At 44.9% G+C, this 17,238-nt stretch overlaps 1 protein-coding gene across 1 annotated transcript in view; it reads left to right on the top strand.

The window, feature by feature from the left end:
* HDAC4 (histone deacetylase 4) overlaps window positions 1-17,238 on the top strand; it is a 173,179-nt gene that overhangs the window by 27,883 nt on the left and 128,058 nt on the right. Inside the window, exon 2 of the mRNA XM_077272390.1 lies at window positions 5,498-5,661. Coding sequence (XP_077128505.1) covers window positions 5,640-5,661 — 22 coding nt within the window. The 5' untranslated portion in view covers window positions 5,498-5,639. The remainder of the gene's footprint in view (window positions 1-5,497; window positions 5,662-17,238) is intronic.

The raw sequence follows: 17,238 nt of genomic DNA, 5'->3' as shown, positions 1-17,238 counted from the left end.
GTATTCGCTTCAATCCAGTTTTTTTTTTTTCTTTCCCCCAGACAGGCTGCAATTTAAACCTTCAAAATAATTATTTGGCACCGTGTGAAGTTTCTGTACAGACGAGGTACACATTTCTCATGGTGAGTGGGCAGAGCTGGGCTGGTTTACAGATCATCCCGCACTTGTGAAAGAGATGTAATGAGTTGGTGACATCGTCTACTATCGATGCTTCCACTAGAACAGAACAGGGAGTATTGTGATGGCTTGCTGCGTTTTTCATCTCGGACATGTTTGTACTTCCTATTTTTCTTTCTTTAGTGGGAGATTATAAGTCGTTGGGTGGTAAACTCTGGAACCATTGATAACATCTTTGAAATGTAACTTTGTGAAGTTCTTTTTACAGGTTCATTTCTTTTTATAACCACCACTGATCGATGGTTTGTAAAGATCAAAATGTCCATCAGATGTTCCTCCATTTTTTTTTTTTTTTAATTATTATTTATGCCTTTATTATTTTCAGTATTATCAGCAATTGTACATGGCCGAGTGATAGATAGGAATGATTTTTCTGTGGCTACAATCCATTTTGAATAACAATAGTGTGATGCATTTCGACTGGAGGGGAAATAATTATGTGCGAATGGATACGCCTTTTATAAGGTTTAGATGTTGAAAGGAACATGTTTCTTGTAGATTGTGAGCCTTCGCGGGCAGGGTCCTCTCTCCTGCTGTACCAGTTATGACTTGTATTGTTTAAGATTATTGTACTTGTTTTTATTATGTATACCCCTCCTTACCTGTAAAGCGCCATGGAATAAATGGCGCTATAACAATAAATAATAATAATGTTATCTGATTTATTCTGCCTGAACCACAGGCGACGCAAATCATACCCCAGCCGCAGTAGTGTAGCCGGCGCAAATCATACTCCGGCTGCAGAATTGTAGCCGTGTATGTTTTACTGCAAAAATGCAAACTCATGGTTAAAAGCCTGCGGGGTACTATGCGTCCCGTGTGACTCCTCCAAGGCAGGGCTCTGACATATTCCTCCGACCAGTAAAACAGAGGGTAAGTTTGCTCTATCTGCCCAATGAACGTGGATGCTCTGAAGAATAATGCAGTCATAAATATATGAAAAATACAAATGAAATCTTCAGATATGATTTTTATTGCAAACTAGATGGTGGCCCGATTCTAACGCATCGGGTATTCTAGAATATGTATGTAGTTTATTTATGAAGATTTCAGAATAATGCAATGAATAAACCGGATTCGGCCGGCCAGGCGAGACCAATTAGCGAAGTGTGGTTCAAATCCCGCGTCAATTCGCGGCCGGACTGTGTCTATCGCTGATTGTTCGCGGCCGGCCGTGACTAATCACTGAAGCCAGGGCCAGCTGCAGGTTTTTGAGGGCCCCGGGTGAAAGAGTCGCAGCCCACATAGTATATAGCACAGGCACGTAGTATATAACACAGCCCACGTAGTATATAGCACAGCCACTGAGTATATTGCAGAGCCACGTATATAGCACAGGCACGTAGTATATAGCACAGCCACTGAGTATATTGCAGAGCCACGTATATAGCACAGGCACGTAGTATATAACACAGCCACGTAGTATATAGCACAGCCCACGCAGTATGTAACACAGCCCACGTAGTATATAACACAGCCCACGTAGTATATTGCACAGCCACGTAGGTTAGAGCACAGCCCACGCAGTATGTAACACAGCCCACGCAGTATGTAACACAGCCCACGCAGTATGTAACACAGCCCACGCAGTATGTAACACAGCCCACGCAGTATGTAACACAGCCCACGCAGTATGTAACACAGCCCACGCAGTATGTAACACAGCCCACGCAGTATGTAACACAGCCCACGCAGTATGTAACAGCCCACGTAGTATATAGCAATGTGGGCACCGTATCCCTGTTTTAAAAATAAAAAAATAATAAAAAAAATAAAATAAAAAATAGTTATATACTCCCCTTCCAGTGGCCCCCGGATCCAGCTGATGCCTTTAGGGATGCTCCTCGCAACGCTCCGTTCCCAGTAATGCCTTGCGGCAATAACCCGTGATCATTGCCGCAATGCATTCTTGGGACCGGAGCGTCGCGAGGAGCGGGAAAGGCTGGCGCGGAAGGTGAGAATGTAATGATTATTTTATTTTATAATTTTTAACATATGCTTTTACTATTGATGCTGCATAGGCAGCATCAATAGTAAAACGTTGGTCACACTTATAGGGTTAATAGCATCGTTAACGGAGTGTGTTACACCGCGTTATGCCGCGGTGTAACGCAGTCTAACGGGCTGCTAAAACGCTATGTGGGCGCTGACTGGAGGGGAGTATGGAGGGGGCGCTGACTGGAGGGGAGTATGGAGGGGGCGCTGACTGGAGGGGAGTATGGAGGGGGCGCTGACTGGAGGGGAGTATGGAGGGGGCGCTGACTGGAGGGGAGTATGGAGGGGGCGCTGACTGGAGGGGAGTATGGAGGGGGCGCTGACTGGAGGGGAGAAGGGGGGGCCAATTCGCGGCCGGACTGTGCCTGTCGCTGATTGGTCGCGCCCACCGGCCGCAACCAATCAGCGACGCGGGATTTCCATTACAGACAGACTGAAGTACCCCTTAGTCAATTATATATATATATAGATTTAGGCCGATACGGGTAAAACACAAAAGATTCTTTGGCTAGATAAAGCCTTTTTCAAGGTACATCTGAGTGTGTAAATAAGCAGAAAATTCATAAGTACAATAATAAAAATAAAGAACAAAATGCATTGAAAAAAACAATTCAGTATATACAAAAACAGCAGGTTTGTTTAGCATAGGTTACAGTGTTTACAAACATAGGAAGCCATTCCTTCAACACCTTGATTGACAGGTCCCCTCATATGGGTGTGCATAGTATTTTTTTTACTTCCAAATAACTGCACCATTGTGGTGTGTCCCAGAAATCGGACCCTGCTGATACAATGCCCATCTCCAATCCCATTTATTTCCCCTTTGTAAAGGGTTTGAATGTTCTAATCTAAATAGAAGCTATAAAATGGTTCCAAAGGTAAAATTCTAATCCCGCCCATTTAGAACGGCCCCCTGTAATCTTCCATGTTATTAGTACGTGCACCCAAATGAAAAGCCCCTCTTTGAAATAATTGATTTAAAATCGTCGTACCCTTTTTATGCTCCGATCAGCACGCTTTTCCCCTTAATTCGACAAAAATCACCATTTTGCAATAGATTTGTCACGCTCCCGTATAATATCTCTAATTTTGACTACAGTGCGAGTCGTAGGTAATTCTGGTCTTGAGTATCTGTCACAGTGTGAATGCTTAGAATATTTACCGCCACAGTGGGGCAGGAGCTCCGCTGAGATGCTTGTGTATAGATGTATACGCCGTGAAATGCTCCTTTTTTTTTATTTTTCTCATTCAACAGAACTGGCGCCATGTCAAGAATACAGCATTAATTATTTGTAACCTGTAATTATAAACCTGATACATTTTCTGCTGCAGCTATATAATTTCTACTAACAAACCACCAATGCCTGATTATTTGTTTAGTGTTGATGCTTTGTGCTGTTTTGGAAGCTGAATTTTTCAATAGTTTTTTATTTTTGTACTGGTTTGAGTATTTTATTTTCCGTTCATACCTCGGCTGTGATCCTAAGTATGCAGTGTGTATTTCATCTGCGCTTGCTTTAATGGTCTTTATGTACTATAATTTTTTCAGTGGCAATATTTAATTACATGTTTACGAGATGCAGAGCCATCCCCGTCGTTATGTGTCTTCGTTTAGACGTCCGATTTTCACGTACGGTAAAAACCACGGATAACACTCGCACCTGCGAAAATCTATGGGACCATTCACATGTCCAGGATTTTTCTCAGACCAAGTGGTCCTTAGAAAATCACTGAGATACGTCCGATTTTGAGCCGAGGCTCGGACTAAAATCAGCAATGGAATTCTATGGGACCGTGAAAAAATTGGACCTCACTTGGATTCGATCTGAATGTGGTCCAATTTTCATGGACTGTCACATAGAAGGCAGAGAAATCTTTTTTTTTTTTTTTTTTTGTTTTTCACTCGACATCCTAGAAAAATGGATGACATTTGGATCACACTCTGATGAAAATAATCAGTCTGTATTTCTCTTACATGAAAAATTAGATCTCTGAATGAGGCCTAAGCAATGCTGAAAGGATTTAAGGGGCTTCTGACAAACCAAGCACCCTTGACGTTGCCTTGCACCTATCTTTGCCCCCCGCTTCCTTCATTGACAGCTTTGGCTTTACAGGAGCCTGAGAAGGGCACAGATTGATGACAAGCAAGAAGTACTGAACTGTTTGGCTACGTCAAAGGTGCACTTAATTTTTTGCAGTTTTCATAGTCATTTTGTTCAAACAGTCCCCCTTTAAGCGTTGCCAAATCATAATCCTGTTTTCCTATGAGAAGGAAACTAGACTACCTGTCCATAGCTTTTGCATTTCACTACAGTTGGCAAAGAAAAAAAAAAAAAAATTCTCCAGCTATATTTTGCCAAGTGTCGGGCCTATAGATGTTTATGAATACGTTCCATGGGGTATTGGTGTGAACAGAGACTAAGCTTTGCCATAGGCCACGTTATCGTTCCCATTGCCAGGTGACTATCAGTGTACATCAGTGCAAAACCTTCCGCTGCGGAAATGCTGTGAATTGCATTACCAAAGGTAAAATCCACAGCAAAAATTGTCAGCCTGTAGATTCTCCATTGAGTCTTGACATTTTGTGAAATCTCATCCGGGTGCTTCTATGTGCAATGGATTTTTTTTTTTTAAATTTTCTGCTTATCCCACACTTCGGAACATCACCTCACTATTTACTACTATTCTAACCTTTTTTAGTCAAAATAAGAAAGCTTAAATCCATCTAGTCTGCAAGACGGACGGCCAGTTCACTTTGGGCATGTGACACAATAAAGTCCATTGTAATCTATAGATCTGTTTAGAGGGGAGGAGGAGTGAGGAGCAGAGGGAAACCTAGAAAGATGGCGCTGAGCTTTCCAACAAGTCATTTACCTCACCCCAGTGCTGATTCACCTCCAGACAACTCACTTCTGCTGTATACCAGAATTCCCTCCAGGCTGCTGCTTCTCTGTGTACTTAAAAAAAAAAATAAATAAATAAAAAAAAAAAAAAAAGCTCATTGATCCCTCTCTGTGCTGTGTTTGAGAGATCATAGCAACTTGTCTTCTCCCACCAGCTCAGAGTGGATTGCAAATTAGAGAACGAGCCTACAGAAGAAAAGATGCAGAATGCAAGCCCTGTAATGGCCAGAAGTAGTGTTGTTATTCATCTACTCACACAGGACAGTTACCCTTTTACATATATTGATAATACCCATAAAGATTGGGGCTCACAAACTATGGGGACATTGATGATAATGTTTGTAAATTGCTGTGAAAATTAATGGCACCATATAAGTAAAATAAATAACTAAATGGCCTTTATTTATTTTTTTTCTCTGCAGGTCGGCACATTTGGGAATCCTTCGCAGTGGCTTCATGTTGGCAATCGTGGATTTTCGTCACCCTGCGGAGGATCTTTCGCATAGCCCCTTTTCTGCTCTTTGGATCTTGCTTTAATTCCCTGAAGACTCCCCTTGGCCTGACATGAGCTCCCAGACTCATCCAGGTACGTGTGTTGGGATTTTTTATTTTTTTGGGGCATGTAATGTGAATGTGCCCGTTTGCCGCAGAGTACAGACTGAAGGAGAATCTGTTAAACTTTCAATCCCGAATCAAGCAACTGTTTCTGCTTTATCCATCCGAGGTGGCGAGTCCATGAATTAAACACAATCCTAGTAGCACGGCATTTGGTAGAATAATAAACTCTGTGCCGGAGGTGCCGCCGTCCCACCTACAGCCAGGGAACAGATGGCTGGAATATGCTGAATGTGTTTGTTTAGGTATATGGAGAGTTTTTGTAATCTGAGGGCCTAAGCATGTTTTTGTGCTTGTCTCTAGGAGTCTCATTAGCTCCATTCCTAATTTCTGCACCCCCTACCCCCTTTCATTACTCCTGATACTTAAGTTTTAAAGTTCTATATTCTAAAAACAATGAATAATGAATCGTGCCGCCTGATCTCGCCACAACAATGCAGAGCTGGAATGCCCTTCTAACCGTTTCCCGCCCCAGGCGTATATTGTATATGATAAATCCATCTGGTGTTGAAAGGGTTTAATGAGGGGTGGGTAGCGGTGTTGGGGGGGGTCGGATTATTTAGGAGGACAGTCAGCAGTTTTTGAAGCCTTAGCTTGTGCTTTCAGACTGAGGAGAGAGAATCCCTTGCTTTATTTAATGGCTGATTTGTGATAATGCCTCTCCTAGCTTCTGTTCATTGCTTGCTCGGTGCCTTTTGATCCTGAGAGCAATGAAACAAGATCTATTTATAGCCGGCTATGAACTGGCTGTACTGTGCTGTATCGCTCCGGTTTTTTATGAAGATTTGTTATGCCCGTCCCTCTTGTTAACAGGCAGTGAGATAGGCCTCCCGCTCTGCAGCATTTTATTTCTGTTTTTCTGGAAAATGCAATGCAGTCGCGTATTCAATCGTATTTGTTTGTTCTTTGTAGGAAGATACTATATAATATATATATACATATTAGTATCCTGCAAAAAAACAGAATAAAATATATATACACGGTGTGTGTGTGTGTATATATACGTGTGTGTGTGTGTGTGTGTGTGTGTGTGTGTATGTGTGTGTATATATATATATATATATATATATATATATATATATATATATATATATATATATATATATATATATATATATATATATATATATATATATATATATATTTATACTGTTCTTTGTAGGATAGTATAAATACATAATAATTATATATAATTTCCTCCTGATGCCCTGTTTTACTTTTCATCAGAGCATATAACAGTATTTTAATTGAAGTAATTATCATTTCATTGTGCCATCTTGTAGCTAAATCCTACTTGGCCCTACCTGGTTTGTCCATCTGATATTGACGGGATCTGCTGACTGTCTAATTTGCATGGTTCCCCCCGATTTTTTTTCCTCAACAGATAAGAATCCAGCATGTCCGAATTCAGAGCGCCGATCCTATTGCTCCCATTGCTGCGGCAACGAAAACTAAATCTCCGAGCAGTCACAAATACTCGGAGACCGCCCGAGCGTGCTCTGGAAAACCCGAGCAACGAGTATACTCGCTCATCACTAGTGCCTAGTAGTGATGAGTGAACGTGCTGGGGGATAAGGTGTTATCTGAGCATGCTCGGGTGCTAACCGAGTGACTTCGGCGTGCTTGAAAAATATGTTCGAGTCCCCGCGGCTGCATGTCTCGCAGCTGTTCGACAGCCGCAACACATGCAAGGATTGCCTTATCCGAGCACGTTCGCTCATCACTAGTGCCTAGGCATCCATCCACCATAGGGACCTATTGTAGGGCCGACAGTGCTTTCCTATACAAATGGTATGCAGACCGAGACCGAAAAAGACTGGTGAATGGGGACCTATGGAAAAAGCTCTCGGCATATACCTTGTACACTTAGCCTAAGGCGAGGAATAACATGTCTGACATCCATGCGTGCTCACATGCAGCTAAAGAGCGAGCAATTCCAATAATAATATCCTAGGGATCTGCTGTCTCATAGATGACATTACACCGATATCTATGTTCTAATTTTCTGCACGTGTTCACGTCCCATTCATGTTCATGCTGGTGGTTATCTTCCATTTCACGTCCTGGAACAGACGGTTCCTGCTGAACAATTCCTTAATTTCACTTCATTTTCCTTCTTCTCTCCAGCTCGGTAGTAACGTCATTCATCTAATCTTCTTCCAAGAGGCTCCAGTGACGTTCCTTGCCTGAGGCAGTGCTCTTTTCTTCCTATGCTGCGGGAAAGACTTGTGTGAATGAATGTTTCCTTTGGATGTGTAGGGGCAAGATGCTTTCACATAGGTGTGGCTGATGTGCGGATTAATATTTTTGAAAGTCCCTGGATCTGGATTTTTAAAACTATGACTATGTGCAACCCACATACAAATTGCTGAAATTACTATTTTTATACCTATTGCATTTTTGGTGCTTTTATAATAGGCTTATCACCAGAGAATAACCTAAAAGGTTTTTAATTTTTTATTAAATCTATTAAATGCCGATCCCAGATGATTAACCAGAGCAAATGATATAAACCGGTGATGCTGCCCAACCGGTAGCTAGGGAGCAGCATCTGGTCTACCTGTTTTTGTGATTGGACCCAAACAAACAGCAGTTGCAAAGTTGACATCTAGGACGAACCATATGAGTCCTGAGTAAGACTGCCTAGTGCAGTCGAAACGCGTCGACTGGGTCATGTCGACCATGTAAAGTTTTCTTTTGTATGCACTATATTTTCTTCTGAAAAATAAAAAGAAAAGGAAAAGCCAGTCCTGTTGAGCCAGACTCCAATTTTTTCTATTTTCTATTCGTTATTGACCATATAACTTTTCAGATAAACTTCAGTTTTTCTTGCAGAACCGTGCGGCCAATAACGGTGGATTTGACAATAGATTTTACTCCGTTTTCGGTGGCATTGTGGCCGCAACGTGTGCCTCTATCCTGACTTGGTTAGACCAGGACCTTCGTATTGAATTTACGATTGAAATGTGTGACCTAACGTGTTGCTTTCGGGGTTGGATAACTCAGAATAATGTGTTTCCTGCAATGATTCTGCTAATTTCAAAATGTCTATGTAACGCCAGCCGTACTACAGCGCTGTATGGTCAATCACATGGAAATCATAGCTTTTGCTACGACTTATGGCCGTCAGTATCCAGAATACCTCAAGTCACCTAATCCAGCTGACAAATAGCAGATGCTTTACTGATTTCCAGGAACTTTTGATTTTTGTTTTTTTTGGTGGTCACCAGACATTGGAGCTGATCTGGAAGTGTCAGCAGGTGCAGACGTCGTTCTATTGCCGTGCCGCGGCCTGACACAGAATTCTCGACGTGGATAAGATACCTAGAAGGAGCCAGCGTCTGCGTATTTTTGGAGCCTCTGGTTGCGTTCCAGACTCTGGGGGAAGTTTCATGGTTAAGGTTACAGCTGGGTTTTTCCCACAAGTTGGACGAGGGTTTGTCTTTCACATCAAAACAACCCTGTTCTATTTTCTACCCTTCACGAGATCTCTGGTGATTATGTAACACACACGCGGCAGGTTGTAAACTACTACAGGTCGTACACAACTGCAGGTCGTACACTACTGCAGGTTGTACACTACTGCAGGTTGTACACTACTGCAGGTTGTACACTACTGCAGGTTGTACACTACTGCAGGTTGTACACTACTGCAGGTTGTACACTACTGCAGGTTGTACACTACTGCAGGTTGTACACTACTGCAGGTTGTACACTACTGCAGGTTGTACACTACTGCAGGTCGTACACTACTGCAGGTCGTACACTACTGCAGGTCGTACACTACTGCAGGTCGTACACTACTGCAGGTCGTACACTACTGCAGGTCGTACACTACTGCAGGTCGTACACTACTGCAGGTCGTACACTACTGCAGGTCGTACACTACTGCAGGTCGTACACTACTGCAGGTCGTACACTACTGCAGGTCGTACACTACTGCAGGTCGTACACTACTGCAGGTCGTACCCTACTGCAGGTCGTACCCTACTGCAGGTCGTACCCTACTGCAGGTCGTACCCTACTGCAGGTCGTACCCTACTGCAGGTCGTACTCTACTGCAGGTCGTACCCTACTGCAGGTCGTACCCTACTGCAGGTCGTACACTACTGCAGGTCGTACACTACTGCAGGTCGTACACTACTGCAGGTCGTACACTACTGCAGGTCGTACACTACTGCAGGTCGTACACCACTGCAGGTCGTACACTACTGCAGGTCGTACACTACTGCAGGTCGTACACTACTGCAGGTCGTACACTACTGCAGGTCGTACACTACTGCAGGTCGTACACTACTGCAGGTCGTACACTACTGCAGGTCGTACACTACTGCAGGTCGTACACTACTGCAGGTCGTACACTACTGCAGGTCGTACACTACTGCAGGTCGTACACTACTGCAGGTCGTACACTACTACAGGTGTGCTTTGTGCCTTTTTTTTTGCTCCTTGTCCTGTTCGGATCCTACAATTTCTGGGAACGTTTCTTTGCACAAAGATCATTGTGTTCTCTACATCGCTGGAAGTGGTAGTCTGGAGCACTGCGTCTTCGTAATCCAGAGCAAGGTACATGGAGCATCTGTGCTCCAGATCTGTCTGCTTGAGGTCTCCACCGTTCAGGCCGTGGAATGTGTGATTTTTTTTGGATGACAATTAGGCACTTGAAATCATGTTGTTGTCAAGACACACCTAGATTTGTCTCTGCGGTGAAATGCAAAACGTTCCAAGATTTCGCTGTACTGTCAATATAAGTTTTTCTATGCCAACAATAGTCATTCCTTAACTCCCGCTTTACCACATTATTTAGCAGTAACCATGCCCAGGTAAAATGTCTGTGATGGAGAAGATCTTACCACCCGGAAAATAGATTAGTGTTTAGGTTATGTCCTATTGAAGCCCAGCTAGTGGGCATTCTCACTTTTTATTAGATGGTGCCAACAAGATGGTGTGAAGGAGTTGGCGTTCTTCACTTGATAAGGGAATTAACTTTCCTCAAGGTGGAGCTAAGCTGGAGGACACTAAACAGTGTATGGAGCCATGCTGTTCTGCTCTGTGTGTGCATCCAGTTACCGCCAGTGCTGTGAACAGCTGATCAGTGGAGGTGCTGCGTGTTAAACCCCCACTGACCTAAGTGATGACCTATCCTTAGGGCTCGTGCACATGACCTTATTATCGCATATTAAACATTGGATTGCCCTCGGACCAGTGTTATCCTGCGGAGCTGGGCAGATGTCCAAATTTTTTTTATCTGCCTCGGAACAAAGCATACCCAAGTTGGAACTGACATTCAGATCACACTTGGCCATGCAAGTCAATGAGTCCGTGGAAAACATCGGACTACACTTTGACGTCTGATTTCAGTCCCGAATTCCACCGACTGACACAATGGAGAAGATGGAGAATTTTTTTTTCCATCTTCTCATGTGAGAAAATCTGATCACACTGTGATTGCACTCTGATCAAACTCTGATTACAGTTTGATCAGAATGTGATTAGCATAATCTGCCCGATTCTCTTGTATGAGAGAAAATATGTTGGATAGGTCATCAATATCAAAGTAGTGGACTATCCTGTTAAGGAAATCAGTTGAATGTGGAGTCTCATTGCAATGCTAGAGCACTTGTCTGTAGCCTGGGACTTTACTGCTGTCAAAAAGCTACAATTTCTGCATGCTGGAAGGTAAATAAAGCAAAAAAATATTGTTGTAGTATACCTTTTTTTCTCTAGTCACCTTCCACGACAACATATGGAGGTTGTCTCTTTGCCCTAATGGGCAACAGGAAACACAGAGAGGTTAAAAGGACCTCCCACCTCCCACTTGCCAGTGTCTTTCCTGTTCCCCATGGGACAGGGAGAGGTTTTCCATGTGCTGTAGTGGCCGGCGACTACGGCACCTTCACAGGCTCTGCCTGTATAGCCGGGCAGCAGACGGTCGCTTCGTGCCTCCTCCTTACGCTGCTCCCGTCGTCCTGCTCGCGGGACCCCCTCCCGGCCTTTCCGCGCCCCCACGAGGGCAAAGCAGGCCTGGGTTCCCTGACCGGGCTCCTCCTGGATCTGCCCGGCGTCCTCCTCCTCCATGCTGCGGCTCGGCGTTCCGGAAGTGACGCCGGCGGCTCGCGCGCGTCACTTCCGGTTTCTCCATACACTGAGAAGCCGGTACTTCCGGGTTTCGCCGGCCGGCGTGTCGGACCTCAGAGCTCCCTCACCTGGATCCTGGAGGGGGAGGGGGATTAATCGCTGGAAGCAGGTGCTAGGACGGCGTCCATAAAAGCCTGCTGAACCACCACTGAGGTAAGGCTATTTTCCCCAGTATGGATGGTTCTTCATGCCCCATATCTGCGGAGCCCAGCGCCACCCCTGCCTCTGTGAGTGTTTGCAGGGATGGGATCCGGGAGGAGTGTAGCAGGGGTTAGAAGTCCTCACCCCTCTCTCCCTTTATATATTTCAGGGAGAAAAACCTGCCCCTAAAGGTGCCAATAGGAAGAAGTGCCCTATCTGTTCCATTAAATGCCCTCCTAACTGGGATAAGAAACTCTGTCAGTCATGTACTGACAGAATAATAAGAGCTGAGCAGCCATCTCTGTTGGATGAGATTCGCTCACTAGTAAAACAGGAGGTACAATCTTCCCTGGCAGCTTTCACACCTCCACCCCCACCTCTACCTCCGCAGCTGCAACCTCATTCCCCGGCTAAGAAGAGGAAGATTCAGGTTGTGGAATCCGACTCTGATTCGGACCTCTCTCATGCCTCATCTGTTGGCTGGGAGGATCCAGTATCACCTAAGGCTGAGGTCAGGAAATACCTTTTCTCCTCAGACTATATTGAGGATCTGGTCTCTGCTGTCCGTAACACTATGGGACTAGAAGAGGAACCTGTACCACAGTCCATACAGGATCAGATGTTTGGTGGTCTTTCAGCGGAGAAGAGAGTGGGCTTCCCAGTTCATGCTAACATCGTCAGTATGATTAATCAGGAATGGGAACTACCTGAGAAGCGTCTCAGTACCCCTTCAGAAATGAAGCACAGATTTCCGCTTGAGGATGATCTTAAATTGGACATTCCCAAGGTCGATGTGCAGGTGGCTAGAGTCGCCAAAAGAACTGCTCTCCCCTTTGAGGATTCTTCACAATTGAAGGATCCCATGGATAGGAAAATCGAAAGTCTCCTCAGGAAATCATGGGAAACTTCTACGTCCATCCTTAAGGTTAACGTCGCCTCCACCTGTGTGGCTAGAGCCCTCTCCTGCTGGCTTGAGAAATTAGAAAATCATATATCTCAAGGTACCTCAAGAGGCGAGATATTGGATTCCCTCCCCATTCTGCATAAAGCTACAGGGTTTTTGGCGGACGCTTCTCTGGAGTCCGTAAGAGTCGCCGCCAGATCCCTTGTACTTTCCAACTCTGCCAGAAGAGCTCTCTGGCTTAAGCTGTGGAGTGGGGATATCACCTCTAAGGCTAAGCTCTGCGCCATACCCTTTAAAGGGGACTACGTCTTTGGTCCAGCCCTAGACGATATTCTTGATAAGGCTACCGACAAGAAGAAAGCGCTCCCTGAGCAAAAACTGCCTAGGAAACGTTTTTTTCGTGGCCCACAACCTCAACCCTCTCAAACAAGAGGTAAAGGAAAAACCGGCAGGTGGAGCTACGCAAAGGGTAGGGGAAAAAATATTTTTGTCCCGCAGCAGCAGCAGCAGTCCCAACAGGACAAACAATGACTCCGACCCGGTGGGGGGAAGACTCTCGAAATATGTGGGTCAGTGGGAGAATATCACCAGTTCCCACTGGGTTCTCAACGTCATCAAGGAGGGCCTTTTAATAGAGTTAATTTCTCCCCCCCCCCCCCCCTCAGGGTCTAAAGATCACTTCCCTTCCAACATCAAGGGATCGCAGTCGATTGTCCTTGGGTCTCAAGGATCTTATGAGATCAAATGTAATCTCCCCAGTCCCACAATCAGATTAGGGAAAGGGACACTACTCCCGACTCTTCCTGGTTCCCAAACCTTCGGGAGACGTCCGGATTATTATAAACTTAAAGGGTCTGAATCAGCATGTGAAATATCGCAAGTTCAAGATGGAGTCTGTAAGATCTGCGATCCCTCTGATAGAACATCACTCCTTTATGGCAACCATCGACCTCAAGGACGCGTATTTCCACATCCCTATTCACCCGAGACACAAAAAATATCTCAGGTTTGCGATACAGGGGAGTCATCGGGTGGAGCACTATCAGTTTGGAGTCCTTCCCTTCGGCATTTCATCAGCACCGAGGGTGTTCTCCAAGGTGATGGCAGAAGTAGTGTCATTCATCCGGAAACAAGGTGTTTGCATAGTGCCCTATCTGGACGATCTTCTGATAGTAGCTTCCACCGAGATAACCCTAATATCCCATGTCTCAACCACCCTAGAGATCCTGAGATCCCTAGGTTGGATTCCAAACCTAGAAAATTCTCAGCTTCAACCTGCAAAAACCAGGAGATTCCTGGGAGTAATTCTGGACTCAGCAAAACGAATGTCCTTCCTCCCAGACGATCACAGACTTCCCTTACTAACAAAAATCAGGAAGTTCAAAGAGATGAGGTCTCCTACTCTACGAGAAGGAATGTCGCAGTTGGGCTCCATGACAGCCTGCATACAGTCGGTGGCTTGGGCTCAAGCTCACTCAAGGACCCTGCAAGCTCACATCCTAGACAATTGGGATGGTCGACCTGGCACTCTTACCAAGAGGATCCACACTCCGGGCAGAGTGAAAGCTTCCTTGACATGGTGGATGAATCCCAGGAACCTTCTGAATGGTGTATGTTGGATTCAGTCCCCTCTAACCACGATCAAGACAGATGCCAGCAAGAGGGGCTGGGGAGCCATAGTAGACCATGTCCCCTATCAAGGTCATTGGAGCCAATCGATCACCGAGAAATCATCAAATTTCAGGGAGCTCAAAGCCGTGGAAGAGACCCTATTAGCGGCAAGTCATCAGATTTCTGGACAACATGTCCAGATATACTCGGACAACATGACCACGGTGGCTCATATCAGGCACCAGGGCAGTACAAGGACCCTCAGTCTAAAAAAGATCCCCGCTCGAATCTTTTCCTGGGCCGAAAAACACCTACTGTCCCTGACAGCAATCCACCTGAAGGGTACTACAAATATTCAGGCGGGCTACCTAAGTCGCCAGGATATTCATCCTGGCGAATGGAGCCTGGATCTTCAAACATTCAACATGTTGGTACACAGATGGGGTCATTCAGACGTCGACCTCTTTGCCTCTCACCAGAACGCAAAAGTCGAAACCTTTTTTACCTTGAACCCAAGAGGCAATCCCAGGGGGTTGGATGCTCTAACCCAAGATTGGCAGTTTCGCCTGGCTTACGCATTTCCGCCAATCCCAATCCTTGCCAAGGTTCTACGGAAGATACGCCTAGAAAGGACTCCGACTATCCTGATAGCTCCATTGTGGCCCAAAATAAGTTGGTTCAACTTAATTATCCAACTACAAGTGGATGGACCGGTAATGTTACCGATAAAGCACGATCTTCTTTCTCAGGGTCCCATTCTCCACTCAGACCCTCAGAAGTGGAGCTTGGCGGCGTGGTTACTGAAGCCCAGGTTTTAAGAGCTAAAGGACTATCAATCCCCGTCATAGCTACTCTCCAAAAATCGAGAAAACCGGTAACCAACGCCATCTACAATAAGATCTGGAAAAAGTTTTCTTCATTCTGTCTGCCTAACCTTCCAGACCCTCTCAAGCCTAACATACCCATCATATTGGATTTTTTACAAAAAGGCTTGGAAATAGGTCTCAGGCCCAGTACCCTCAAGGTCCAGGTCTCTGCACTTAACTCGGTTTTTGACCAAGATTTAGCGGATCATCCCTGGATCAAAAGGTTTATGACATCAGCTACTAGAATGAATCCTAGAAAACAGATCATAGTTCCCCCATGGGATCTCAATGTAGTACTCCAAGGTCTGACAGGTCCACCCTTTGAACCACTATCTTCTTGTTCTCCACAAAACCTAGCCTACAAAACTGTGTTTTTGGTAGCCATTACTTCAGCCAGAAGGATTGGTGAATTACAGGCCTTGTCTATACGAGAACCTTATCTTCTGATAAGAGATGATTCAATTGTGCTTCGTCTTGATCCGTCCTTTCTTCCGAAGGTTATCTCTGACTTTCATCGTTCTCAAGAGATTTTCCTACCAACCTTTTGCCACAATCCAGCAAACTTGGAAGAAAGAAGATTCAACACCTTGGATGTCCGGCGTATTCTTTTGCAGTACTTGGACCAGACCAGTACGTTCAGAATTGATCATAACCTATTTGTCCATCTCTCAGGACAAAACAAAGGGAAAAAAGTAGCCAAAAGTACCATCGCTACGTGGATCAAGAAAGCTATAACGGAAGCCTACCTCGCTCAAAACAAATTGCCTCCAGTAGGGATCAAAGCCCATTCAACCAGATCTACATCGGTTTCCTGGGCAGAAAGAGCAGGCGCATCTCCGGAGCAGATTTGCAGGGCAGCAACGTGGTCTTCACTCCATACCTTCTCTAAACATTACAGACTAGATGTATTGTCCAATAAGGACTTAGCCTTCGGCCGTAAAGTACTCCAGGCCGTTGTCCCTCCCTAGTGCCAAAATTAGTTGGTATTCCTCCATATGCCGTCGTGGAAGGTGACTAGAGAAAATAGAATTATTCTTACCGTTAATTCAGTTTCTAGGAGCCTTCCACGACGGCACTAATTTCTCACCCGATATATATTCCTGGATTAGTTCTGGGATTCTAAAGGTAAACCAGTGCTATGGTCTCAGTTGTAAGTCACTGGCAAGTGGGAGGTCCTTTTAACCTCTCTGTGTTTCCTGTTCCCCATTAAGGCAAAGAGACAACCTCCATATGCCGTCGTGGAAGGTTCCTAGAAACCAAATTAACGGTAAGAATAATTCTATTTTTTGCCCAGTGGTACTCTATTGCAGATATATTCCGTGTGCTTATACAGATGTTAGAGAAATCCTCCCAACATTTATCTCAGGTGGAAGCAAGAAGATAGATATAAACAGATCCATAATGGGTAAACGACAGAGAGCGGCTTAAACAGGGTCTGTCAGCACAGAATGACTGTTCAAACCAAGTGCAGGCGCTCGGTACACTATGTCATGGCCAAACAGTTCAATGCCCCTCCACCCCACTCTTTTCTGATTGACAGCTGTGGCTTTTTGGAGCCAGAAAAGGGCAGAGATAGATGGGAAACAAGTGGGTGGGACGGTGCACTGAGCTGTTTGGCTACACCGTGGTGCACCGAGCGCCTGTGATTGGTTTGTACAGTCATTCTGTGCTGGTCACTGTAAGTGCTGGATTATTTTGAAGTTTAATGATGGCACTTTAGCTGGTGCTCTAGTTAGCATAATATTCGCCATTATTAGCCATAAAAGGTTCAACTTGTATGGTCGGAAAGAAAAACTTTCTAATTCAATTTGTGTTCTTCTGATAGGAGATGTGCAGAAAACTCAGACACAGGTTGCTTGTTGTAGCCATGTATGTTTTACTCTGAAAC

This window comes from Ranitomeya variabilis, chromosome 7, assembly GCF_051348905.1.
Source record: "Ranitomeya variabilis isolate aRanVar5 chromosome 7, aRanVar5.hap1, whole genome shotgun sequence".
Classification (NCBI taxonomy): Eukaryota; Metazoa; Chordata; class Amphibia; order Anura; family Dendrobatidae; genus Ranitomeya; species Ranitomeya variabilis.
Note: the sequence above shows the minus strand (reverse complement) of the source record. Positions and strands in the feature narration are given on the sequence as shown.